The sequence below is a fragment of the Elgaria multicarinata genome, chromosome 8 (assembly GCF_023053635.1).
Source record: "Elgaria multicarinata webbii isolate HBS135686 ecotype San Diego chromosome 8, rElgMul1.1.pri, whole genome shotgun sequence".
NCBI classification, from domain to species: Eukaryota; Metazoa; Chordata; class Lepidosauria; order Squamata; family Anguidae; genus Elgaria; species Elgaria multicarinata.
In genome coordinates, this window is record NC_086178.1 from 40,181,769 (window position 1) to 40,207,824 (window position 26,056).

General features: G+C 40.7%; 1 protein-coding gene across 3 annotated transcripts in view; it reads left to right on the forward strand.

Annotated features, from left to right (window-relative positions):
• The window catches only part of DOCK10 (dedicator of cytokinesis 10), a 199,583-nt gene that overhangs the window by 148,652 nt on the left and 24,875 nt on the right, over positions 1-26,056 (forward strand). For all 3 annotated transcript variants that reach the window (XM_063132211.1, XM_063132212.1, XM_063132213.1), the window contains exons 30-45: positions 1,394-1,490; positions 1,891-1,935; positions 4,245-4,420; positions 4,529-4,645; positions 7,312-7,423; positions 8,677-8,798; positions 8,891-9,005; positions 10,452-10,518; positions 12,229-12,276; positions 13,093-13,194; positions 16,736-16,860; positions 18,841-18,953; positions 21,524-21,661; positions 22,417-22,599; positions 23,482-23,592; positions 24,600-24,815. In XM_063132211.1, the coding sequence (XP_062988281.1) occupies positions 1,394-1,490; positions 1,891-1,935; positions 4,245-4,420; positions 4,529-4,645; positions 7,312-7,423; positions 8,677-8,798; positions 8,891-9,005; positions 10,452-10,518; positions 12,229-12,276; positions 13,093-13,194; positions 16,736-16,860; positions 18,841-18,953; positions 21,524-21,661; positions 22,417-22,599; positions 23,482-23,592; positions 24,600-24,815 (1,887 nt within the window). The remainder of the gene's footprint in view (positions 1-1,393; positions 1,491-1,890; positions 1,936-4,244; positions 4,421-4,528; positions 4,646-7,311; positions 7,424-8,676; positions 8,799-8,890; positions 9,006-10,451; positions 10,519-12,228; positions 12,277-13,092; positions 13,195-16,735; positions 16,861-18,840; positions 18,954-21,523; positions 21,662-22,416; positions 22,600-23,481; positions 23,593-24,599; positions 24,816-26,056) is intronic.

Here is a 26,056-nt window from a genome sequence, read left to right on the forward strand (position 1 = left end):
TCCCACAACATGTGGGATTTATTTCTATATTTATTTCAATGTACATCATGCCTTCTTCCAAAGAATACTTATTATTATTATTAATAATAATAATAATAATAATAATAATAATAATAATATCATCACCATCATCATCTGCATTCCCAGTTATGGATTTGCTGTCAAACATAGTCTTCCCCTACCTGGTGGCCTCCAAGTGTTTTGAACGACAGCTTCCATGAGCCACAGCCAGTATGGGAATGGTAAGAGATTATGGGAGCTGTTAGTCCAAAATATCTCTAGGACACCTGGTTGAGGAAGTCTACTCTAAAGAGTTTTGTGTAAGTTGAAAACTTACTCAAAGTTCTGTTCATAGCATAAATTCACTTTTAATGCCTAATAAACTATAGATTAGTTTGCAAGGGACAAATTGCATCCAAAGGTAATATGGGGTAAAACTGCAGAACATAATCTCATTTTGTAATTATTTCCTAGATTACTTGTAAATTCCGTCAGTGTGGAGAAAGGCAGATATGCCAATGAAAAATGCATATGTAACAGCCTTGACTGCCAACTGATTATGTTTTCTTAAGTTGACTTCTTTCAGTTAATAAATATGAGCAAAGTTAGTCAGTCGTTCAAGTTTGGGGTAATTTTGAACCATAACTGGCTAAGGTGCATTAATTCTTAATTGTTCCTAAATTAGTAAAAAGAAAAAGAAAAAGAAAAGAATGTATGCTTCAGTTTGATTGCATTTCATTCAGTCTTTTGTGCATTGTTTGTTAAGATATTCCTAAGATATTAAATAGAAACACAAGTATTCAAAGTATGTGTTTGGTTCAGTTAAGACATTGAAACATAACAACCTTGGTTTACAATCCTAGGCAGGATCTATACTGACAACTGTTGGGGCCCAGGACACATTTTATACACCATTTTCAAACCACTTTCATAGTGTTATATCCTGCTTGGTGTAGATCTGGCCCTGGGCTTCAGGACAGGCATAAACCATGGTTGACAGTTCAGATGTAATGTATACTTCAGTATGAGCCAGAAAGGGAAGGATGGAATCCCAGAATGTGAGTAGAGGAAAAGCAGGACACACATTAGTTCATGGCTCTATCCAGGCACATTCATATGGTTCCAAACCACAGTTTGCTATTATATCTAAGGTGGGCCTGTGAGTGGCCACTTTGAAATTTGGTGTGTATGAAATGCAGGAACTTGCAAAAAAAAATGGCATAGTTTGGGAAACTGCAATAAAATCATAAGAAAATGAATGTTTATGTTTTTTAAAGTGGTTTTTTTACATAACAGACCTCAGGTTTCCTGTTTCATGAACTATGCAGATAGATGAATATTTCTATGAATCCCCAATTAATGTGTGCTAATCCATTAATATTGTACATTTTAGATTTTGTTCCAGTATAAATTTGACTTCCTTCAAGAAGTATGCAACCATGAACACTTCATTCCTCTGTGCTTGCCTATGAGATCTGCAAACATTCCAGGTAAGGACTTTTATTTTTATTTTTTATTTTGTTTTACCAGGCAAAACAAACCACCTACAGTGCTAAACATACTTACGTAGAGAGAAGCCCTAAGAAGCTGTGAAAATGGTGGCTGTTCACACATTCATGTTACCAACCTTGACCCTTTGGAATGGAGTAGATATACATTTAGGCTGTGATCCCCTATACACCTACTAGAGAGTAGGTGTATGGGGGTGTTATGCATGGAATGAACATGCATAGGATTACTCAGTTATGCAAGGTGATGTAAACAAATATTAGTGTCAAAATTAATAAAGGAGATGTAAACAAATTTTACCTTTACAATTTTTAACCTTATCGTATAAAAATGTAAGCCTTGTCTTCCCTTCTTCCCTTATATTTCTGAAAATCACATAAGATCCAACAACGCCGTCAGAAACAACACAGCAGTTTCATGCATCAGGTAAGATTCAAATTGCTTTATGCCTTCCCTAATCATCAGTTAAGTGTGAGCGCAGTGGCAGAAGTATTCAGGGATTCCACATTCTATTTCTGGCACTTTTCATATTAACTATAATTTAATCCTGAGCCAAATGCTGATAGATTGGATGTTTACCTCAATATTGTGAAATACTGAAGGAGAATAATCACCACCTGCTGTATCTGACAGGAATGTTTATAAAGTTAGTTATTATTTGATTGCTTTAAGGAACAATCCTAAACATGCTTTGACAAAAAAGAAAAAAAGAAACCCTACAACTCCCAGCATGCCTCAACCAGAATGGCTGGCTGTACTGTGCTGAGAGTTGTAAGAGTCCTTTCTAAACATGAATAGGATTGCACCCTTCAGGCCCTTAAAAATATAACACAAGTGTCTATATACGGCCTGTTCAGATAACATGCTAAGCCATGGTTAGGCCGCTAATGCTTTTGCAGCAAGTAATAGTGAGCGTGTTTAAACCACGTTTATGTAGCCACCATGGTTAGGAATGGTTCACACGACATGCTAAGTCATGGTTCACATGACACACTGAGCCATAATGTTTACTCAAAATGCTTAACCACCTGGCTTAGCATGTCATCTGAACAGAGTCATAGTCAATTGAACTGTCCTGAGCTGAGTTTTTTTACTCAGCAGTTGTTTGGTTGAATTTCCAATTCTGCCGAATGGAAAAGAGAACATTACCGCACATCAGGTCCAGTTGTGTGCTAATATGGCAAGGGGTACCCATTTTATGTAATTTAAGATGCAAACCTATGCATGTTTAGACAGAAAAAAAGTCCTACAACTCCCAGACATGCTGGCCGTGCATAGGATTGTGGCTTTACTAATCCATAACTCATGGAGAACATGAGAAACATTAACACAGACCCTTCCAATCTGGTGCCCTGAGGATGTGTTAGGTTACAATAGGGATGCTGAACCTGAGGCTCGGGGACCAACGCCAGCACTCCAGAATTTCCCAAATGACCATACTACTTCTTCCCGCCACACCTCTTTCCCTCATCCAACAATCATTTGGTGGTTTCCTGGCTTTTGCAGAGCATCTAAAAGGCTGAAATGCCTCACTTAAGGCTTAGTTATAGGCAATGGACACTTTAAACTAAAATATTCTTTTCTCTTTTTTTTTTTTTGGTGTAGTATTTTAGCCCTACTCCTTTTTCCCTTCAGCCCTGCCCACCAATGGAATTCAACCCCCGAGAACTTTTCTGACATTGAATCTGGCCCTTAGGCTGAAAGAGGTTGTACACCCCTAAACCACAACTCCCAGCATGGGCTCTAGCCATCAATCCATCTTTACATAAATGTACCATTGAGACCATGGCTAATATAACACAGCCTTTCTAAACCTAGTAACCTTCAGATGTCAGCTTCCATCAGCTCCAGCCAGCATGTTCAATAGTCAGGAATGCTGGGAGATGTAGTTCAACACATCTAAGAACACAAGAAGGGCTGTGCTGATCAGACCAAGGGTTCATCTAGTCCAGGATTCTGTTCACACAGTGGCTAACCAGCTGTCGACCAGGAACTCACAAGCAGGATGCAGTGGCATCACCTAGCACATAGCCATCAGAACTAATATTATTGATAGCCTTCTCTTCCATGAATTTATGCAATTCCCTTTTAAAGACTTCCAAATTGGTGACCTTCACTACATTTTGTGGAAGTGAATTCCGTAGTTTAACTATATGCTCTTATGAAGAAGTCCTTCCTTTTATCTGTCCTGAATCTCCCACCATTCAGCTTCACGAGATGACCTTGGGTTCTAGTATTATGAGAGAGGGAGAAAAGTATCTCCCTATCCACTTTCACCACAGTGTGCATGATTTTGTATACCTCTATCGATCCTCCCCTTACGCCTTTTCTAAGCTAAACACCTCCAGATGTTATAACTTTTCTTCATAGGGCAGTTGCTCCAGCTCCTTAATCATTTTAGTTGCTCTTTTCTGCACTTTTTCCCGTTCTACAATATCCTTAGTATCACAGTGGTTGTTTTGTTTATTTGAGACTGGCCTAATAAAAATAGCTCTCTGAAGCCAGAATTGCTTTTTTGGTTTTTTTAAAATAAAAATTGGTTAGCTGGATAATAGCAATGCGTAGCAATAGTTGTATGTGAACCGCTAAGAATTCTTTAAATATTAAGCCGTATATATAAATAAATTAATAATAAATTAATAATTCAACCTCTTCTGAGCATAATCTTTTCTTGGACAAGCATGAATACAGCACATTTTAAATGTACAATGAACCTCTTGCCTCATTTCATCAAGATATTCCGGAATACACGGTGACAAATGAGTTTTGCCGGAAGCATTTCTTAATTGGATTACTTCTTCGGGAGGTTGGCTTTGCACTCCAGGAAGACCAGGATATCAGGCACATGGCCTTGGCAGTCCTCAAAAATCTCATGGCAAAACATTCATTTGATGATCGATATGCCAACTTGGTAAGAGCCAGGAACCCTTTGCCTTATGTGACCTATTTCAACAAGCCTTTGAAATCTACCCTGCAGGTGTCTGCAGTGAGCCATTTCTTTGAATCTCTTTTTCTTCAGGAGAAACAGGCAAAGATAGCAAACCTATATATGCCTCTGTACGGCATGCTTTTGGACAACATGCCACGGATATATATGAAGGGCATGTTTCTGTTCAACATGAACACATCCAATCAGGTAAGCAATCTGGGCTTCTACCAATAGGTTATTTCTGATAAGCTATGGCCCAACCATTTCTGTTTTCAAGTGTGCCTCTGGTGAATGAGCAAGCGTCAAACTACATGTTACATTAATTGTGTGCTGTATAGCTAATGATGATCTCTTTCTTTCTTTTTTACTCTGGAGAAAGTGCACATGTCCTTGATTAGAACAGGACCACTATGCACCCGGGGGGGGGGGATATTAATCACCCCATCATTTCCCCCTGAAATTCCCTTCCCCCATTCATGGCAGTTAAAAAACGGGAAGGGGGGACATCTCATTTTTGGGTTGAAAACAGCACGGAAGGTTTAATTCTCCCTTCCTGTTATGCTGTGGTCCTGATCCAAATTGGGACCCTGTGCAATTAATATAGAATAAAACAAAGAAAAGGTTATCCTCAGCTATGCAATTAATGTAATATGCCATTTGGCTCCGAGATACTTTGACCCAATTTCACTAGCTTGAAGTCACCTAAATGAGCTACACAATCAAATATACACCTTGGGGGCATTTATGTGAGTCAAATAACTTGTATTAGCTCTTATGGGTTAATTAACCATACATTAAACCTTCCATAGAAACCTGCATATAGCAGTGTCTCAAGAAGCCCTCTTCCAACTGGGTCATCAGGCTCCAAAATGCTGACAGGTGCCTGCAGCAATTACAATGAAATAATGAAGTCAAGAAGAAGATTTACTGTGTCTCTAACCGGGCTACAGTGCCAACTAAGGGCTGATTCAAACATTCATTCTTTCCTGTGGTATAGTCTTATCATTGTTGTCAGAGATTGCTTATTGAAAGAATGTCCCTGTCAGGTGCCATGTCTAGCTCTGCTCCCCCTGGGTTGGAAGAAGGTGTTTCAAGTGATCAATCAGAATCAGACTCTGAAGTAGAGGAGTTGGCACCAGAAGCAGCCCAGTCAGTACCAGGGGGCGGGGGAAGCTCTCACGGGCTCTTCACCAGCTGGTGGTGAACTCTCTCTAGAGCTTATGTCATCAAGGGCAAATAATAAACAGTCAGTGGGAAGCCAACATTCTTCCGATGGAGAGAGCATGGAGAGGTTAGCCGATCCTAGAGTACCCCGCAGACTCAAACAGGTGGAGCTAAAGGAAGGCGTGAGAAAGTCAGCTCGGCTCGCATTGTGCCAGAAGCCGCCTCTGAATCAGCCTCTCTGAAGTAAAGGGCTTTGGGAAAAGGCTTTCTGTTCTCCTTGGTAGGACAATTGTCTCGCTTAGTTTGCATAGTTTTGCCTAGGGGAAAGTTCCTAGAGTTTAGACTCTCTTCAGGTGGGAAGAGATGTTACTTGCTTAATAAAGGCTTTATGGACTACTTAGCAGGCCTTGTTATTGTCTCCCAAGAAGGCAGGAGGTTTTGAGACACAGGACATCAGGTTATCTAAAAGCCCACCTCCCCATAGCTTTCAAAGGTTCTCCTTGCTGGAATGAAGAGAGGCAGGACCCTCTTCACTCCAGCAGGGGAAGGTTGTGCTCCTTCTACCTCACCAAAGAGCAATCCACAATCTTCCCGTGGACAGGATAGTTCTGGGATGAATTAAAGCCTCTTCCCCCTCTCAGTGCTTCTGGTCAAGATTGCCGATTTCCCGCAGCTGTTAGCTCTAGGACTGTGACTCCAAATGTCCTAAGTTTCAAAGGCCAAACCCACCCTGACCTTGCAGAGAAGCTATCACTGGGTGCCTTCATACTGCCCGGCTTCATGTAGCAAATGCCCATATGAGTAGGGTGACCACAGCAATGGAATGAATGCTTCAGTTTCCTCTTCTGTTCTTCTGCCATCTTCCCTTTTAAGTGGAGTCAACTGGTTCATATGTAGGGTGACCGGAGGATGGGGCTGCTATATCTTTTACAATTATATAAGGGGAATTTCAGCAAGTGTCATTTGTACGCATTCAGTACATGGTGAAATTCCTTCTTCATCACAATAGTTAAAGCTGCAAGAGCCCTGCCCTCTTTTGCATCTGGTCACTCTAGTCCAGCTAGATACAGAAGAGGGCAAGGCTCCTGCAGCTTTAACTGTTCTGATGAAGAGGGAATTTCACCAGGTGCTGCATGCATACAAATGACACCTGCTGAAATTCCCTTTTCTATGCAACTGTTAAAGATACAGGAGCCCTGTCCTCCTTTTTATATGGTCACTCTACATATGAACCAGTTGACTCCACTTAAAAGGGAAGATGGCAGAAGAACAGAAGAGGAAACTGAGGCATTCATTCCATTGCTGTGGCTGATCAGGGCTATGGGCCAAGGAGCTCTCCGTACAATTTTTAGCTCAGTTCTACCAAGGCAACATCGCCCTTGTCCTCCCATTTATAATATGCAGAGAATTATGCTAGTCTACCTTACAGTTTCTTGTAAGTGTGACAATAACTTACCTGAATTTGCTTAGAGCACTTAAAAAAGTAAATATATAAATACAAAAGATTACAGTAATTACGATAAGCCTTCCTTGGCATTAATCAGCAGAAAGTGGACAGGTACGCTTGGTGTCATGTCAATTCTAGAAAACCAACCCAGAAGTAATGTCATTATAAAATGATCAAAACAAAGAGGAAATTTTGAAAGGTGATAAAATGAGCAACTAAATTTGTTTCTTTCCCTCCCCCTTCTATTCTCATTGAAATCCAGGGATCCAGGGATGATTTGAGCACTGCTGGAGGATTTCAGAGCCAAGCAGCAATGAAACATGCAAACTCTGTAGATACCTCTTTTTCCAAAGATGTTCTTAACTCTATAGCAGGTATGAAAGTATTTGCATAGTGAGATATGTCTATTTTGCTCCACTGTGAGGTTTGTTACCAGTTTTTATATTCGCCAGGCCAAAATGTTTCTGTTTGCTGGAAATTTTAAGCTGGTCAGTTTGTCCTATTATATTTTTATTGCCTTTTAGTGCTCTTTTATGATCATACTTTACAGTTTCATAATCGAGCGAAGTATCTTATCCTATTCCCTGTTGATTATATCAAACAAGAGGCAGTACAATTTCCCCATCTTTTCTTATAATCCCTTTGTCTCCTTCCAGGGGAGTAGAGTGATCTTTCTCTGTGTGCTTAGGGCCATAAATTCTCATGACCTGGGGAAAGAATTGTATAGGTCCTTTCCTCCCCCAACCAATTTGTGCAGATCAATCCAAACTCCTGCCAAAGGCCAGATTTCTGTCTTTGGATGTGGCGGAAGTGCTGCTCTCCTAGCAAGACAACACTTCCACCGCAGAGGTATCCTGATATGCTTGAAGAAAGCTCTGCAGGTGTACAAGTACCAGTGGTGAGATCCAAAACTAGGCATTCTAGCCATGTATTGGGGGAGGGGTTTTCCCTAATATGCCAATGGATTGGACTCCTGAACAACACTGGGCTATCAGAGGGAGGTGTGTTCTTTAGAAAGCAACAAGAACACGTTGGAGGAATAAAAAGAAAAGAAAACGCATTACCCACCCTGGCTACATTAAGCTAGCAGGGATTTGGAAATGGTGGCTTCCCCATCACAGATATCTTCCCCCTTGACTTACGTTTGCCCTGCAAGTGTTCTTTGCTTCTGGCTACTTTTCTTTCTTTTTTTTAATCTACTGCTGCCTTTTGTCTGACCGTTTTGTTTTTGACTATTTGATCATGTATGAAATATGGTATATAATTGTTTAAAATAAATATTTACAAATAAACTAAACTACTCCTAGCCCATATTATATAACAGAAATGTGTGTACTTATTTCAGAACATAATACTAATTGCACTAAATAACATTCTCCACTTCAGTGATCTTCGGTCCATTGTGGTCTGACAAAGTATCTAAAGCCATTCATAACGAAGTATGTATCATTGTAGTTATATGTCAGTTGTGTTCCGTGCACACAGACCCATAGCCATCGACTGTCTTCATTAATTGAGCTGCATTGTGTTCTCACTTACATACTGCACTTTGGGTTTTCATCCTTCTGCTTAATTTCCGTTTCCATCAACATCATTTTAGCATGTCCGTTGTGGCTTTTGTTTCCAGCCTTTTCATCAATAGCTATTTCTGCAGCAAACCATGCTGACTCCAGAGGGTCCTTAGCAAGTCTCGACTCGAACCCAAGCACCAACGAAAAGAACAGTGAGGCGACTGAAACCTGTGAAAAAGTACGTGTGCAGATGAATTGTTGAAAGCCATTTTTCAAATTGGAAGTATCTCTAATCGATACAAAGATCCACTGTATTTTACCCCGCAACAGATAGTGAGGCCTTTATCTCTGATTGGATCAGCTCTTCGTTTTGACAAACTGGATCAGGCTGAAACCAGAAGTCTCCTGATGTGTTTCCTTCACATTATGAAAACAATTTCAGAAGGTATGGGAGTAGTGATGTGCAATTGCTTGCATTTTACTTGAAGTCACATAACAAGTTTCAGGCTTCATTTTGTACCAGTTCTTCCAGTGAGCTTTTGCTTGAGCTCTTTAACTATGAATAAGTAGTAGTAGTAGTAGTAGAAGTAAACATACACACACAAGCTGTTGCTTTTACATGTTGTTCTGTTTTAGAGCGTCATCAGATGGGGGGGTCACATTTCCTTGTCGTTGCTTTCCCACACACACACTTCTGTCCCATGATACTTCCTCTTCCTTCACACGGAGAAGAAAGAGAAAGTAAACAATGACCATGTGGCCCATTCAGTGGGTGTTTTTATTGCACTGCTTTTCCTGCACACAGCAGGAAATGGCAGCACATTTTGCTCCCCCTCAAAATTGGATTTACCGGGGTCTTATTTTGTTATGGAAAAAAGACCAGAAGGTTTGGGGGGACCCATGGGAGGTGGACAGCGTTGTCAAAAGGACCCACCAAAAACTGTGAGTAGGAAGTAACAAGCATGCAATAAAACACTTTTCTGATGACTCTCCTAGTCTTTGCTACTTTATCCTGCACTTCCCAGTTGATAGTCTCATGAAGCCTCACAACAAGGTACTTATAAGCGCCAACGTGTTCTTATCTGTGACTATCCATGGTCCAGAAATATTTTACTTTCCTTTTGAAAATGCAATGCCTTTTGACTTGGATCCAGACTTACTTAGAGTCAATCCATTGAAATCAATGGAACTTAAGTTAAACCTTCACCCTCACAATAATCCACAAATCTGGTAAACAATTTACCCCAGTCTGGTTTGCAAAATTAGGACCACACCATATACATATAAAAAGATAGAAACTTTGATGGTGTTTAATTTAGGAGGGTGAGAGATTAACAAACCTAAATACAAGAAGCAATTGTTGTGGTACGAATTAAATAAGGTGAGAACAAGGACACACTGCCAATTCTGGGTTTTGGGGGGCTCTTGAGCAAGATGCCATCAAGGGGGCCCTTCCCCCAATGAGCCTACCATTTTAGCAGCATTGTTACCAGCTGCTGTTACTCCTCCTCCTTCTCCTTCTCCTCCTCTTTTTCATCAGTGGTACCACTTGCTTGCCCAACAGAGAGCCAGGGAGCAAGAAGTTGCATCTGCTGCTCCTTCCCTTTACCATCACAATTGTCTGTAATCGAGCAAGAGGCAAATAAACAAACAAATTGTAGTGGTGACAAGGAGGTGCAGGTCCAGAGGGTTCTTGTCAGTAGGCCCAACCATGCTGACTTGTGATGCCAGCCCTGCAAGGACACATCTTTACAACTTCCACAAGTAGGGAAAAACCACTGCAGAAAGATGGACGTGATTACTAAAATGCACCTGGGCTGATGCATTGTAAAATAGAACTTGGATTAAAAACAGCAAGTAATTAATTTATAATCTTGAAATCTCTTTCCAGATACATTGATCTCCTACTGGCAGAGAGCCCCATTCTCAGAGATAACAGACTTTTTCAGCATTTTAGAGTAAGCTCACTCTGAGGTTTGTTCGTACACGGTTGTTGTTTTTTCAATGAAGTCCGAAGCTCATTTTTTCAACACCTTTCCTAACAGCATTTGTGAAACTTGTCATCTACTTGGTTAGCTCTCCTTTTTGTGTAGGACAAATTCCTCTCCTTTATTCTGTTGTCAAGTGAATGAAAGTTTTTTGTCCCCCTTGTCAAAATCAGTGTATATCACATACTGTAACAAGACTCGGAATATTCTAATATATTTTATGTAGCAATCTTATACATGTTTACCTGGGAGTAAGTTCCATTGAACTTACTTTTGAGTAGAAATGCATAAGATTGTGCAGCTGGTTCCTCTTTGCTGACCTCTGCTCTTCTTAGCACTCAGAGTTGTTACTTATACTTGAAAGATGTGACTGTGCTCATTTGTCTCATTATAAAAATGTAATGGAGAGATCATCACAGTTTCATCTTTGTCCTGTGCAGAAATTCCTAGCCATGTGAGAACAGGCAAAATAGTTTTAGCGCTAGAGTCAGACATTCTCTCTTCTGCTCAGGATTAAAGAAGTTCTGATGAACAAATCATTAGTTGCTGATGCTTCCTTTCTATGGGTAGGATCCTGAGTTTGCGTTCACTTCCAGTAGCATGCCTTGAGTGGAGTTTAACTCAGATTGCTCCAGCCAGTGGAAAGGGGGAGCAATTTTCACCAATTTTTCCCTTCCCTTGCAGCTACCAGCACTAACTCCCTCTTTGTTGTGGAGGGGAGGGGGGCATAAGAGGCTCCAGGGGGAGATGGAATAAATGAAAATGTGTGACCTCCACTTTCCACCAGTGGGATTCCTCCATGGGATCAGACTTCCATGGACATAAAAGTCCTTCCATTCTCAGGAGGCAAAATCTGGATTCAGTCCAATGTAGCCTTCCCACCTGCTTTCATAGGCACTGAAGATCTAGGACTTGTATAAATGGTAAAGCCATAACTTTCCCTCTTGGAAGAACATGTTAGTTTAGGAGAGCTCACTTGTTAACAGCACAGTCACTGTCCAACTGGTGTCATTGCATCTACGTAATCTCATCCCATTTTGAGTCTGATTAGCACTGATAGTGCTGCCTGATGGGACAATTAACTGCCTGTTTAGAGAAATGAGAAGGTGTTTGAGCACCCAGGGAATGTAAGTCCCAAGAAATAGGGGTGCTGCCTAGGGCAATGAAGAAAAAGCGTAACAACCGTAGCACTTCACATTATTATCCACATTATGGATTTAGAGCACCCATTTGTGATGGGTGAAAAATCACTGCATGATTGTTTTTCCCATGATTGTCATATGGGAGCCAACGAACAAAAAATGTGATTTGGTGATTGGACTGTCATTTCCTTTTTCACTTCCTTTTTGGGAATTGCTATTGAAAAGTCGTTTAGAAATCTTGTAAATAAAGAAATATATAATAAATATTGGTCAAACAGATACGATGGCAGAAGCTGAGTCTTGCTGCCATGCTATACTTCACCTCAAAAGAAGACAATAAATTCTTGCATGACCGTGAGGAGGGAACCTGTTTGTGGCAATCTGCATGGGGTGGGATGTCCTGAATCTCATTAGTTATGGAATTTGAAGTAGGAACTGTATATGTGTCTATCAAACAATAGCTGTAGATGTTTTGAAAAAATAGCAAAGTTACACTATCAAGTGAAATGGTTTGAGTCTTTCTTTTTTTATCTTTCAGGGTTTGCTTTCAAAATTTCAGATATCTAGGAAAACGAAACATTGTGAGGTAATTATATTTTAGTCATAAATCATAGGGCGAGATGAAATTTGAAACATACTTTGAAGATACCATGTAAATGTAGCAAATGCCAGCGCAGCCAGATTAACATTTTTCTCAGAAGGCAGAGTTCCAGTACACCCTACCTGATAAGAGTTTCAAATATACTCTGTCTCATTAAGGTTAAGTTGCTAGATAATGAGGTATATGGAAAGGTTTGGGTTGGGATAGCCACATGTAGAAAACTTCCAGTTTGAAGCAATGAGGGCTGGCTCAGTGGAACAGCGAATCCACTCTGCGTTTCAGTCAGAACCAATCAAAACTCTAATGGAGCTATCTGAGGTTCTGAAGCCATTTGGGGGCTATGGTTCAGCACTTTGGATAACTCCTTTAGAGTTCTGATCAATTCTGACTGAAGCCACCAACATCAATTGGTTTGATGACATTAGTAGTTCCTTGTATATAAATAATTTCCCTTTTCCCCATTAAATGTTTGACCTTACTATGATAGTTTCAGAATATTTTTCGCAGCTGACTAGGGTCATGCACTTTTCATTGGCCATATTATGATGGTTTATTTTTCATTTCAAGCGGTAACAATAAGCTTCTCCGTCTGCTACGTTTCCAGAAGTAAAATAATAATAATGAATAGCCACTATATAAATTGATTTGGGATTTTTGGGGTGCATTTTTCATATGAAAGACTAATGTGTGGGACAATCTTATGCATGACTACTCAAAAGTAAGTCCTGTGCTCAGTTGGACTTACTACAGGAAAGTGTTTAGGATTGCTTTATGATTATGATTATGATTGTTGTTATTTAGGAAAATTGCTGCGGCATTTAAGTTTGCTCAAACCACCCAGAATAATGGAACCTTGAAAGGCTCTAACTCATCCTGTCAGACATCTGGGCTTCTGCCCCAGTGGTAAGATGTGTTTTGCTACTGAACTTAACTTATATTTCAACCTGAAGGGATCTTCAGCAACCCATTTCCCTGCTCATCTTCCAATTCTCCTTCTAATCACACAGTTACTTCATTTTAACAAACATCATAATCGAAGTGTTTGTGGTTCTTGTATCCAAGAGTTTGTCCTACTCAGCATCCACTAACACATCCAGGCAGTGTTGCATATAGGGGATCATGTACCTGTATTTTCCCCACCACTGGGTAATAGCAGTTTTAGAGGTTCAGTTTAGTTAGGGAAAATGGTATAGGGGGAGAGCTTAATCCCCCCTTCCAATATTACTGTTAGGATAAAATGTAGAACCTCCTATGGCGGCTTTAAAGAGGAAATGAAAACATTGGGGGATCCAGTCATGGATCACCCATGTTACATGTACTTTAGGCCTAGGTACTGTGAAATATTGAGATTAAAACTGACATGATACGCTACAGTGGTTTGTTAAAAACACGTATTTGAAAGAGCTTAATGTTTTGATGATGCTTGACATGTGTTTGTATTGTATTCCGTAGTTCTTAATGAACTACATATGCAGCTAATTGGAAAGCAACAATTGCAAGTCAAATGCCTTTGTGTCATGGTATGTGGCTGGAACCAAATGAAGCTTGAGGGGAAACGATGTATTCCTTTGCCTTCTCACTTTGAAATAAGCACAGATCTCACTTTACAGCTGGGCCTGGGGAGGCCCCTGGGAATGGAACCCTGCACCAGGCCATTGGATTGTGGCATGTTTACAGGGGAAACAGTGTGAAGCCTAACCAAAAGGAAGGCATAGCAGCAGAGGTGGCCTTTTCACCACTGCTTCTCTGCACCTACTCCCACAAGGAAACATGTCATGCTTTTGCTTTTTATGTTGTTTTTATCTAAGGGCCAGCCTAAGGATTTTCCTGCTTGAGACAGAGCAGCAAATAGTGCCCCCGGTGCCCCCCACCCCCAGGCTAAGGTACCTGGTACCCAAAGCTACCCAAGTTATTTGGCACATGAGGTGGGAAATCATATAAACAACTCTCCCCATCCCTGCCAATAAAAAAACACAACAATCATAATTTGCTTTCATGAGACTTTACCTCTGCTGCCCATGGCAGCTGCTTCACTCTGCCTAATGGTAGGACTAACCTTGATTTAACTTATTTGGACTAAAAAGCTGTGTAGTAGCAGAATCCTTAGTACTTCTGATATTTGATGGGTGATAGGCTTTCGAAAGCTTTCATTTAATTATTGAGTATTTCAAAAGAAACAAAACTTCAGCTGAAGCCTTTATAAGTGTATGTAAGCTATGCTTACTTTGTAAGATCTATAGTATAGATAAGTATGGAAATATGACTGGCATAATTTTATTTATTGTATTTTTTTTTTTTTTACTGTTTCTGTCTTTTTCTGGCTAAAAAGAAGGATATAAATTTAGCTAAGTACTGAAAATAATAAATATATTTTCTTGCTTGTATGTTCTCTTATGATTAAGAGTTCAGTCTATAACATGCCAGGCAACTTCCTAAGAGTTTCAGTCTGTATTATATAATGCCAGCGGTGAGGCTCACAAATATTGTTTATCTCAAACTGTACCCATAATCTGTGGCAATCCTCCTACATCATCATTGCAAGCCAACACAAAAAAGACAGAGTTGCCTAGTTACCTAAAGTTACATAACACAGGTGTATGAGACATACCCTAAAAACAATCCTAAATGGGGTGAGCAGATGATCCTCCACTTCAAGGCCCTCCTGGCTCACACTGGTGAGGGAAGAAGGGGCGTGTGGGGGGGGGGTTGTCCTCGTTTACTGTCCCAGTAGATGATGGTGATGATTTTTCTGCAATTGATTTCCATGGGAGGGAGAATCCCTAGGCCACTTCAAGACTGTCATAGGTAAAGGGTCCAATCCAGGATTATACCTGAGGAGTGCAGGGATTTTATTTATGTATTATTTATTTATTTACAATATTTCTATACCTCTCAATATCTAAAAAAGGTTCCAGAGCAATGGACATAGGTATAAACAGTAAAAAGAAAGAAGATTAAAAAAGGAAATTAAAATTGTTCATTTTAAAACAAAGAACCAGGGTGGGGTGTGTGGCAATCCTCCTACAGTATTGATGAATCCATCATTCATCACTTTGAATCTAGCAGATCCGAGTCTGCTGGCAAAATGTCCCAGTTGAGTTCTTACTGCCAGCAAAAGACCGCTGGCGGTTCTCCCTGCCCACAGCGCTTTCTGAGGGTATACCTAGGGACGGCCATTGCTGGGAAATCCATTTCTCTTTTGGCTCAATGGAGAGCCACAGCATGTGTGACTCACTTTGCATCTGTGAGACAAGCTACAGGCTGTTTCTTGAACTCCAGGGACTTTCTTGCACTTTTTCAGGGGGTGGGAAAAGTTTTGCAATTTGTGCAAATTTCTGAGTAATTTATGCAAACCACAGCCAACTTTGTGCAAAGTGTTGAAATTTGGCCATAATTTGCACACGTTGCTGAGAAATTTGCAGAACTTCCCCTCCACCAAATAATGCATAAAACAAACTGTCCCAACTCTTTGCAGACCGAGTCAGGAACTGCAATGAAAACCAAAACAAAGTCCAGGGGGGTGCTGAGCATAAGAAAACCTATTTAACTCCACCGCCACAAAACGGACTTCTCTGACATCCCTAGGTATATCAGGGGGCTGCAGGACAGACAGACCACCTGCCAGTGGTGTTCCTCTCCACTGGCAAAGCAGCTTGTCTACCCTATTCTAACCGCCCTTGGCTGACCACTGCTAGAAGTTAGGATTACTCTGCTCATAACTTTTCCAATGAAATTTATATCCCCTTCACTGTTCTCGATTTCTCCTAGCTTTGGAATTTCCACATGAAGAGACAGTGGCTCAGTTCAGACAACACTTTCCTCAGTGGTGGTTTTAGAACTCCGGGGCGGAGTGTTTTCAACACTGTTGAGAAATGTGTTATCTGGAGGGGAAACTCCACACAATGGTGGAGTTTTTTTTCGAAAACACTCCGTGCTGAATATCCACACTGTGCAGAGGAGCGTTCCCGCACGACTGTTGTGTTGCGTGTTGTGTGGAGGTCTCCGTGGAGTTTTCTGTTGCATTGGGTTGACTTTTTCCACTGGCTACAGAGTTCCCTGGCAAGAGCGGCGAAAGGAGTGATTGCCGGGATTGTTGGTTTTTTGCAGCAATGGCTCATGGGATACCATCAGAAGGACTGGGGGAGGAGAGAGTGGAGGAACTGTCAATCAAACATTGCAATGGATTTTACTCAACTCCACAGTAGCCCACAGTCACACAACAGTGGAGTTAGAAAATGTTGTGTGAGGAGTACCCCCTAAAAACTCAACTGTTGAGTGGAGTTTTCACACTGCATTGACTAACGTATTGTCTGAACTGAGCCAATGCCACATACCATCATCTTATCATATAGTGCTGAATAAAAACCTGTGGAACTTGGGGTGGGAAACTCTGGGACATGGCATATAACAACTAAGCAAAATGCTCTGTCTTCTCATTTGACAGGATACATTCTGCTTCCAGCAGTGAGGTACACAAGCATCACCGATCTCAAACTTTACCAATAATCCGTGGCAAAAATGCCTTTTCCAACCCTAAACTCCTGCAGATGATAGACAGCACCATTGCAAGTAAGCACAAAAGAAGAACTAACAGTCTCGTTACAAAAAGTTATACTTTGTTCTAGTATGGACTGTTGCCACACTAAATGAAATCGTACTCTGAAGGAATGATGTGGGCTGAAGGAAACTTCATTCTGTCACGTTTTTAGGTCTAAAATAGTAACCCCCTGTATCATTTCCATGTTTACTCTTTGCTATAAATGCAACCCATTAAAATTGTAAAAGGATGGGTTGTTAATTTAAGGGGGAAAGAGGTCACTGTGGCAGTATCCGGTGCCGTCTGAGTGCCAGCGAGAGTCACCATTTGCCACCAGGGATTTAGCTCTTTTCGATAGGAACCGGAAAGGAGCAGAAGCAGGTCAGCAGAGCTCACCTAATGGAGCTCTGCTAATCTGTCCTGATCCAGAATGGAGCATTTCCATTCATTTGAGGGCTTGCTTTATGGAGCGCTAAATTCCCATTGCACAAGCAGTGGCTCCCGCAGGCCCAATGGATGTTCAAACCCGAAATTCTGGGTTGTTGAGGGGGAACTAATCCAGAATTTTAACCAAACAACAAACCATGGATTAAAATTCTGTGTTGTAGCCCCCCAACAACCCAGAATTCCAGGTTTTCATGTCATGCCAAACAACCCAGGAATGGGGCATGACTGGCTTGTTTTCTAATCCAGATGCAAAATGGAAGCAGGAAGCAACTGGGAGGCTCTGCGCTCTCTTGTGCACAACCCCAACAAACCATGGGTTGTTGTTATGTGCAAACTGGATCAACGACAGCTTAGGGCCAAACCAGGCATGTGCGTGTTTGCTAAATGCTCACCAGTTTAGCTATATAGTGAGGAATGAAGAGTCTACATTTATCATTGACAGAGCAATCCAATACATGTCTACTGGGAAGCAAGTCTAATGAAGTTTCAACAAGACTTCTGAAAGTTTGGATCAACTTTAAGGCTAACATGCATAATCAATTAAACAAGAATATGCTCTGAAGTTTTGACACTCCAGTCTATATCACATATTTGCAGCGAATTAACTGCACATGGTTATAAATAGATAGTTTGGCAAACATAAACTATCATTAATTCTATACGTACAGTTTGATTTGATGTCACAGTGCAGAGATTTCCCCCCTCAGTGTTTCTGAAATAAAGATACAGGGTGGTGTCCAATAGGGGAGCTGTTGCCAATTCCACTTTGAGAGATCTGTTTTTCAGAGATTTTGGGAACATCTAGATTCCCTGACTGGCCAAGTTTGAAGAGGAGAGGTGTGGATGGGGTAGCATTAAATACACAGAAAAGCAAATAGAGAGGCAGGACTCAACAGGAATTTGAAAGTAGCAATTTCTTATGTGAATATTGTCCAGCATGTTTCAACCAGGAGCAAACAAGTCCTTCCCAAAAATATTGAAATATTGAGCCAATGGCCATATTGCTCCCGCAGCAATTTCAGAATAAAACTGCCTTAGAAGAAAGCCTCATGGGAAGCAACCAATGGGGCTGTTGCCAAATTACCTTGCAAAGCAAGTGGAGGCGGAGGCTGGAACGAATCGATATCTTCAGCTAAAACAAACAAACTCTCAACTGCAAATAAAAACCACAACACAGCCCACTCCGACTTCTGACACCATGTAATGTCGGGTTCTTACAAGGAGTTTGTGGAGCAGAGTCCAAAAACAATTGAGGCTCCTGTATGGCAAACAAACAATGTTTATTTCTCCATAGTATGACCAGCATCCAAGCAGGCAGCAGCACACTCTGGATACAAGGAACAGATTAACCCCCAAACCTTGATTACTTAAATACAGTTCAGCTGTCCTGAGACATACTTTATCTTAAAAGAACATTACACCACGACCCCATTGGATACTTCCCAATGTTTTGTACAACGTGTTTACAATGGCTGACCCTTCACTAATATGCACTTGCCATTGGTGAGTTCCATGCTACATGTTCTCTTCCAATAAGTTTTTCAGTGACATTTATTTTGTTGTAGGTGGTTCGAATGAAACAGATATTGTGAACTACGTAGACATTGAAGCCAACATCGCCACAGAAGTTTGCCTTACTATTCTTGACCTCTTATGTCTTTTTACTCAGCATCACCAGGTATCATTTTTGTATGCCAAAAATCATGATGGAACACTTTACGTGAAAATCACAATGTCTATGCTTTATGCCAAGCGATCATTTTATAGATGCACAGTATATTTGTGGCAGAAAGACATAGCACAACGAATGAGCCCAAAGTGTTATATCTGTGCAAAATCTATGAATCATGCTTGCAAATCACCAGGAATGTGTTAGGTGTACCTCACATTCTGTATTATACTGCTTTGTTCCGCTGGAGATTATGACATACTTTTACCTACCATTGTTTTGTCATCTTGCTCTCCTGTGGGCTAAAGGGCCCTGTTTTTCCCCAGCATGTGCAACAATCTAGTCATTCATACATTTCTTCATGAGCGATATTGGCAGAGATGTAACCAATTCTCCTTTCAGACATATGAAGATGCATGACCACATTTCTTAAGAGCGATGGACCCTAGCATCTAACAGAAGAGAGCCTCTGTAATTTTTAAGCTGTGCAAATCTAGACAGCTTGAAAATATAAGTACATTGAAAAGCCTATAGTAAGATCTCAGGTAGTTGCACAAAGGTTAAAAAATGTGTATTTGCATTTTTCTCTTCGAAAAACTGAGGTTCCAAAAGATTTATACCAATATTTGAAACATGTGTTGAAGTTTATCATCCCTATTTAGGCTATGATCCACAAACGAGGATTTGAGCTAATTTATTCCATAATTAAAATCACTGAAGCATTGATATCAATGTAATTTACTTAAATGTAATTTATTTCAGATCATTAATATAATTAACTTGAGGCAGCTCAAATCCAAGTACACTTTTCAAGTGTTAGGCTGCTGCTATCTTAAATAAACATTTCTGGTTGTTTTTTTTTTTAGTTGAGGTAAATGAAGTTACCAGTCAGACCATGTATGTATTTATGAAGTCAGTCAACCAAATTTTGAAATGAGTATTAGAACAAACAACTGCCAGTCAGGAACAGAGTTTCATATTGTACTCCCCAGTTCCATAGGACAGAGGAGAGATGGCTCCAGAGAATATGAAGCCTTTGGCTCAGTTCAGACAACACATTTCTCAACAGTGGTTTTAGAATTCCACGGTAGAGTTTTTACACCAACGTTGAGAAATGTGTTGTCTGGAGGGAAAACTCCACCCCCACAGTGGAGTTTTTTTAGAAGACACTCCACACTGAATATCCACACTGGGCAGAGGAGAGTTTCTGAATAACTGTTGTGTTGTGTGAAGGGCTCCATGGAGTTTTCCATTGCGTTGAGTGAACTTTTCCCACTGGTACAGAGTTCCCTGACAACAGCAGCGAAAAGAGGGAGTGCCGCTCTAGGAGAGCTGCTGGGATCATTTTTTGCAGCAATGGCCGATGGGATACCATCAGGAGGACCAGGAGAGGAGAGAGGGTAGAGGAACTGTCAATCAAACATCGCATTACCTTTTACTCAACTTCACGGTAGCCCACAGTCACACAACGATGGAGTTAGAGGATGTTGTGTGGGGAGTACCCCCTAAAAACTCAACCTCTGGAAAAACATTTTTCCACTACGTAGAGAAAAATGTTGTCTGAACTGAGCCTTCAACTCAGTTTATTTTTATACTGCCTTCTGTGTGCATGGTGCTTTACAAAATAACAAAAAAAAGTAACACAGCTCTCTGACCTATGGAGCATACCATTTAAAATTTGTCACAGGAATACAGAGGCAAGAGAGGAAGATGGAAGCAAGGAGAAACAGGAAAAGAACGTGCGCTTCATTCAATTAAACTTAAACAATTAAACTTAAACCATTAAACTTAAACTTAGGGACGTATGAATCTCCTTCAGATGAGTTGCACCATTGGTCCATGTAGCTCTGTGTTTTTGAGCCTGTTTGGAAGCAGCTCCCCAGGAGCTCAGATAGGCATCTTTTCCGGTGCTCTCAGGAGAGGCAGGAGACTGCACCTGGGACCGTCTTCATGCAAAGCATGTGCTCTAAGACAGAGATGCTACCCTTTCCCAAAGGTTCTGTATGGGATGCGATTGCAGCACTGTGCCAAAGGCTTCATAGAAAGCATAGGTTTTGAAGCTGGCTTTATGACATTGTCCTAGGCAGAATCTACACTACTGCTTTAAAACAGTTTATAACATGTACTGACAACTGTTGGGTACCAGGACACACTCCATATACAGTTTTCAAAATGTTTTCAAAGCGTCATATCCTGCTTGGTGTAGATCTGGCCCTGGTAGAAGGGGCAGCAAGGTAGAAAAGGCAGAATGCTTTTAGGGGGAGCAGGAAACCCTTGGAGGTCTGTAGGTGGTGGAGCTAGAGAAACTGAATTGATGTTTCACTGCTAGTTAAGAACATAAGAAGTGCCATGGTGGATAAGACCAAGGGTCCGTCTAGTCCAGCACTCTGTTCACGCAGTGGCCAATCAGCCATCGACTAGGGACCAACCAGGCAGGACATGGTGCAACAGCACCCTCCCACCCATGTTCCCCAGTTCTGCCAGAACAGGTGGTGCACATTTGGACAAGAGAAATCGATGTCAAGAAAGGAAACAAACAAAAGCCAAGTCATTTGAATGTGTATTTGCTGACTTTTCAGAAACAACTACAACAATCTGATTGCCAGAATACACTAATGAAGAAAGTCTTTGATACCTACCTGCTGTTTTTCCAAATCAATAATTCTGCAACAGCCCTCAAGCATGTGTTTGCTGCCTTGAGATTGTTTGTGAGCAAGGTAAGTCCCTGTATGGCTTGGCCGTTTATATGAAGGTTGTTAAAAATAGCTTGGGATCACACCCGGCAAGACCTCTGTTGGTCAAACGGTATCCTATGGAACAGAACTGGAATTATATTTCAGAACTTTTCACACAACACTTTGGATTTTGAATGGAAAATTTGGCCTCAAAACTTGAGTGTTGTGGTTATTGCTGGGTGTTTTGCTTTTCATTTTCCCAGATGCTAACCATCAAGTCTTACGCATGTCATCACTATTAAGTCCTGTAAGAGTTCCAACAAAACTTGTCCGTATGTTAAATCTATTGCAGGATAGCTATAAAATACTGCCAAAAATCAACTATTATTACAGCCAAAAGCTGGAAGAGTAGCCAATTGCTCATTAACTTGTCAAATTCTGTCCAATAACAAATATTAAAACCAAATGTGATCAGAAATTAAGCATTAGCATTGAACAGTAAATATTCAAATACTCAGTGAATATTCATCATCAGAAGTGACAGAGCAGGATTTGAAGGCGAAACACCAGGAGGCAAGGTGAAACCGCCAAATGTGTTTCCGTTCCACAACAGAACTCCTTGTCTATTTCCAGGGACTATTGTGCTTTGTAGTCCTGACTATACTTTTCCTAACTGGATTTACAAGCGTCTTTCCCCTCCTCCATGCCCATTCCTTTCTGTGGTTGCCTAAGAAAGCTCATCTATCCTTGAAGCAAAGATGTGCTGAGCCTTTTCATGCATTCTTATGTCTCCATAGTTCCCGTCAGCATTCTTCCAAGGGCAAGCTGACTTGTGCGGCTCGTTTTGCTACGAGATTCTTAAGTGCTGCAATCACAGGTCACGGTCAACTCAGACAGAAGCTTCTGCTCTGCTTTATTTTTTCATGAGAAAGAACTTTGAATTTAATAAGCAGAAGTCAATCGTCAGATCCCATTTGCAGGTGAGTAGATCTGGCGATGGGGAATAAACACCTCCGTGAGATTATTGTTTGAACTATCACCAACACTGTTACAGTGTCATTTTCATTCATTCCTCTATTCAGTCCGAAGATGGACAAAGGTATATTTGCAGATCGCTGTCAGCTCCCAAGATGCTTTTACTCTCCCAAGCGTGCTGTTCTATGGGAAATCCTAAAAATCACAGGCCTGCCTTTCTTAGTCCTTAGAATGCAACATTATAGTGGAAATGCAGTCCAGAATACAAAGATCTTCTGTAACCTTGTGTTCCTGTTCCTGTTACTTCTGACATGTAGCATGGGGCACTGCTATCAAGCAAAAGGCTGGGTTGGAATTTTAGATGGTTCGTTTATTTTAATAAGAACTTAACTAAATTTGCTAATTTCTTCATAAACAGGGTGGAAAGAACTTTAGATTTAAAAATAATGAATATGGGAGAAAGTAAAACGGACAGATTCATCCATCCCTAATCAAGCAAAAGGCTGCAAGTTTCCTCTTGGAGACCCAGACAACTGGATAGGCTAATGGACTAGTGTCCAAGTTATAGCTCAGTCTGTTAAGATGGTGTTCTATTCTAATAGTTATAGGCACTTCCTTGTTTTGAATTGTGGAAAGGTTTGTTGCTAGAGGGCCCCAGTACCTAGAGGAAGGGAGGAGCAAGAGAAAGAGAAAGGAGGGAGGGGAAGGGGGAAATGTAGAAGAGTTTAAAAATAAAGTGAAGTTCTGTTTATATCCAAACCTTGTTTCTGGGTCCTCTTTACTGAAAAGTAAACACAAAAGACAGCTTTGTGGTTCAGCTGAGCAACAAGTGCTTGCCAGATTGATCTACCTTTTCTAACTCTCCAATCTGTTTTTATCATCTTTAGCTCATCAAAGCTGTAAGCCAACTGATTGCAGATGTAGGAATTGGAGGCTCTCGGTTTCAGCATTCACTAGCGATTACAAATAACTTTGCTAACGGAGACAAGCAAATGAAAGTAAGAAAATTACTTGTGTTTCTTATGACTACAGGTGGGTAGATCCCAAAGTCCATTCTCCTATATTACCACCATAGTACTTTCTACTCAAATCCACAAAAAATTAAAAAATTAAAATTGAGTACACGTTGAAAATGTACTTAATTTTCCAATCACTTTGATGGGCATAATTCAGTTTAAGCACTAATTCTGATAACTTTGATGAATTATATTTTGTTTCATGAGTAGCACAACTGCAACCATTGGAGGTATTTCTGGAGTAAAGTAATTATCAAGTCATTTGGAGACTGCTAAATTGCACCAGTTCCTATAGCTATTGAAACAATTGCTTCCAGATACCCTCTCCTTGCTTTATCAGTACAGGTCCTTCTGATTTTTGAAGAACCCAAAGTCAGATGACAGTGTATCTTGTATTTGAATTCTAAGCCACCCTGGGAGTCAAACGTGGCTGAAAAGCAGGGTGTGAATGAAATCATTAGCTAATATCGGTTGAGTTTAATAGGGATCAGCTCCTTTTAGAGGACATACTGGTAGCAATGGAAATCTGGGGACCAAGGTATTTCAGTCTTTTTAATATGCTATTCCTAGAAATGTTCTCAAAATTGTAAGATTGTCTGCCTCCATTCCAATCCCTCCTGATCCAGGAACTTTTGGCTAATTCACATGACCACTAGGCATGTGGTAGCTGCTGGGAAATCCTGCATGTACTAACTCCCCTGTCTGTGCCTAGCTGTTCATGTGCAGGTATACAACCATTTTGTGTACCACCATAACTTCTATAAAAAAAAGATGTGCAAGGGGGGAAAGTGGTATGCAAAAACTTAATCCTCTCTTTGACAGTAGCTGCATGTGACCATGGGCTGGAGTCAGCAAACACAGGATTTTGAAGTGGCTACTATGCCTCCAGTGGTTGTGTGTATCAGCTTTATAGTCTGTTCTAAGTGCATGTGATTTAACATATAGGGATTCCGTGATCTTAAAACTATTCTGTTGCTTGTTTACTAAAGAACAGTAACTTCCCAGCTGAAGTGAAAGACTTGACCAAACGCATACGGACGGTTTTAATGGCTACAGCTCAGATGAAAGAACATGAGAAGGACCCTGAAATGCTAGTGGATTTACAGTACAGTTTGGCAAATTCATATGCCAGTACGCCTGAATTACGTAGGACCTGGCTCGAGAGCATGGCCAAGATTCATGCTAGAAATGGAGACTTATCAGAGGTAACTCACACTAATGAACCATTTATCTTGTACCAAAAAGACATAATGCTCTTTGATGCCTGCCCTCTTATTCTTGTTTAAGCTCAAACATATATTTGGAGGGGATCATCTAGATAACCTTCTGTCCTACAGCAGGATATTCTAAATATAACACATCCCATATAATGCATCTGCCCAAACTCTCCAGGTTCGTTAAACCACTGTTTCCCATTACATCCAAAGCAGGAAAATGTGGTTTCAACAGTATGGACAAACCAGGATCCTAATTTCAGTTTCTGGTTTGTGGACAGAGATTAAACCACAGATTACTGAGTCAAATGTAACAGGAAACTGTGGTTTAACAAATCCCAGGAGCTTTGTGAGAAAGCTTATGAGAGAGGACAAGAGGAAACGCTCAGGCACAGTGCTCATTCGCATGCAAGTAAACCACAGTGTACAGGGCTGAGATCATCATGTCTGGACTATTTTCTTGTGTATATTAGCTGCTGCAATTGCAATTTTTTTAACTTCCACTATCAAAGCTCAGTGGCTACCTCTACAATGGCCATGTGAAGGTGCTGGTTTGCCAAAGCCGTGTTTTGTACATGAGTATGGCCTGGTCACAAGCCTATCAACAATTCCACTCACAAGAGGGATGTGGTAAAGCATGAACTAACCCAAAGAGTCTTGACACAGAAAAGTATTCATAAGACATAGTATTGATCCATCATGATAAACAGGGGCTAGCTTAGATCAGTAGATCAGGTCTGCACAACTTGTGGCCTAACAAGCAGAATGTAGCTCGCTAGTCATATATGCTTGGCTTTTCAGGTGCTTGATATCCAGCCTGATTTTCCAACTTGAGGGAGGCACCAAAATTCAGGAGCTTTACTAAGCCCCTAATTATTATTTTTATTTATTTATTTATTTATTTATTTATTTATTTATTTATTTATTCATTTATTACCCACCTCTCTACTTGGATCGAGGCGGGGAACAACAATGAGGTCACCATGCTTGGCTGGTGAGCTACATTTGGCTTGGTGGGTCACAAGTTGTGAAGGCCTGATGTTGATACATCTGGCTTGTGCAGAGCTTGAATGATCACCAGTTGACATTTGTAACAATTACTTGTTAACTTATAAGCATTGTTGCTGGTTATAACTGCACATCCTTCCTCCCAAAATATCTTATTCAGAGTGCAAATTATTTCAAATACCTTTATTTTCTTAGCATTTTGAGCATGAGCATGAGGACAAATC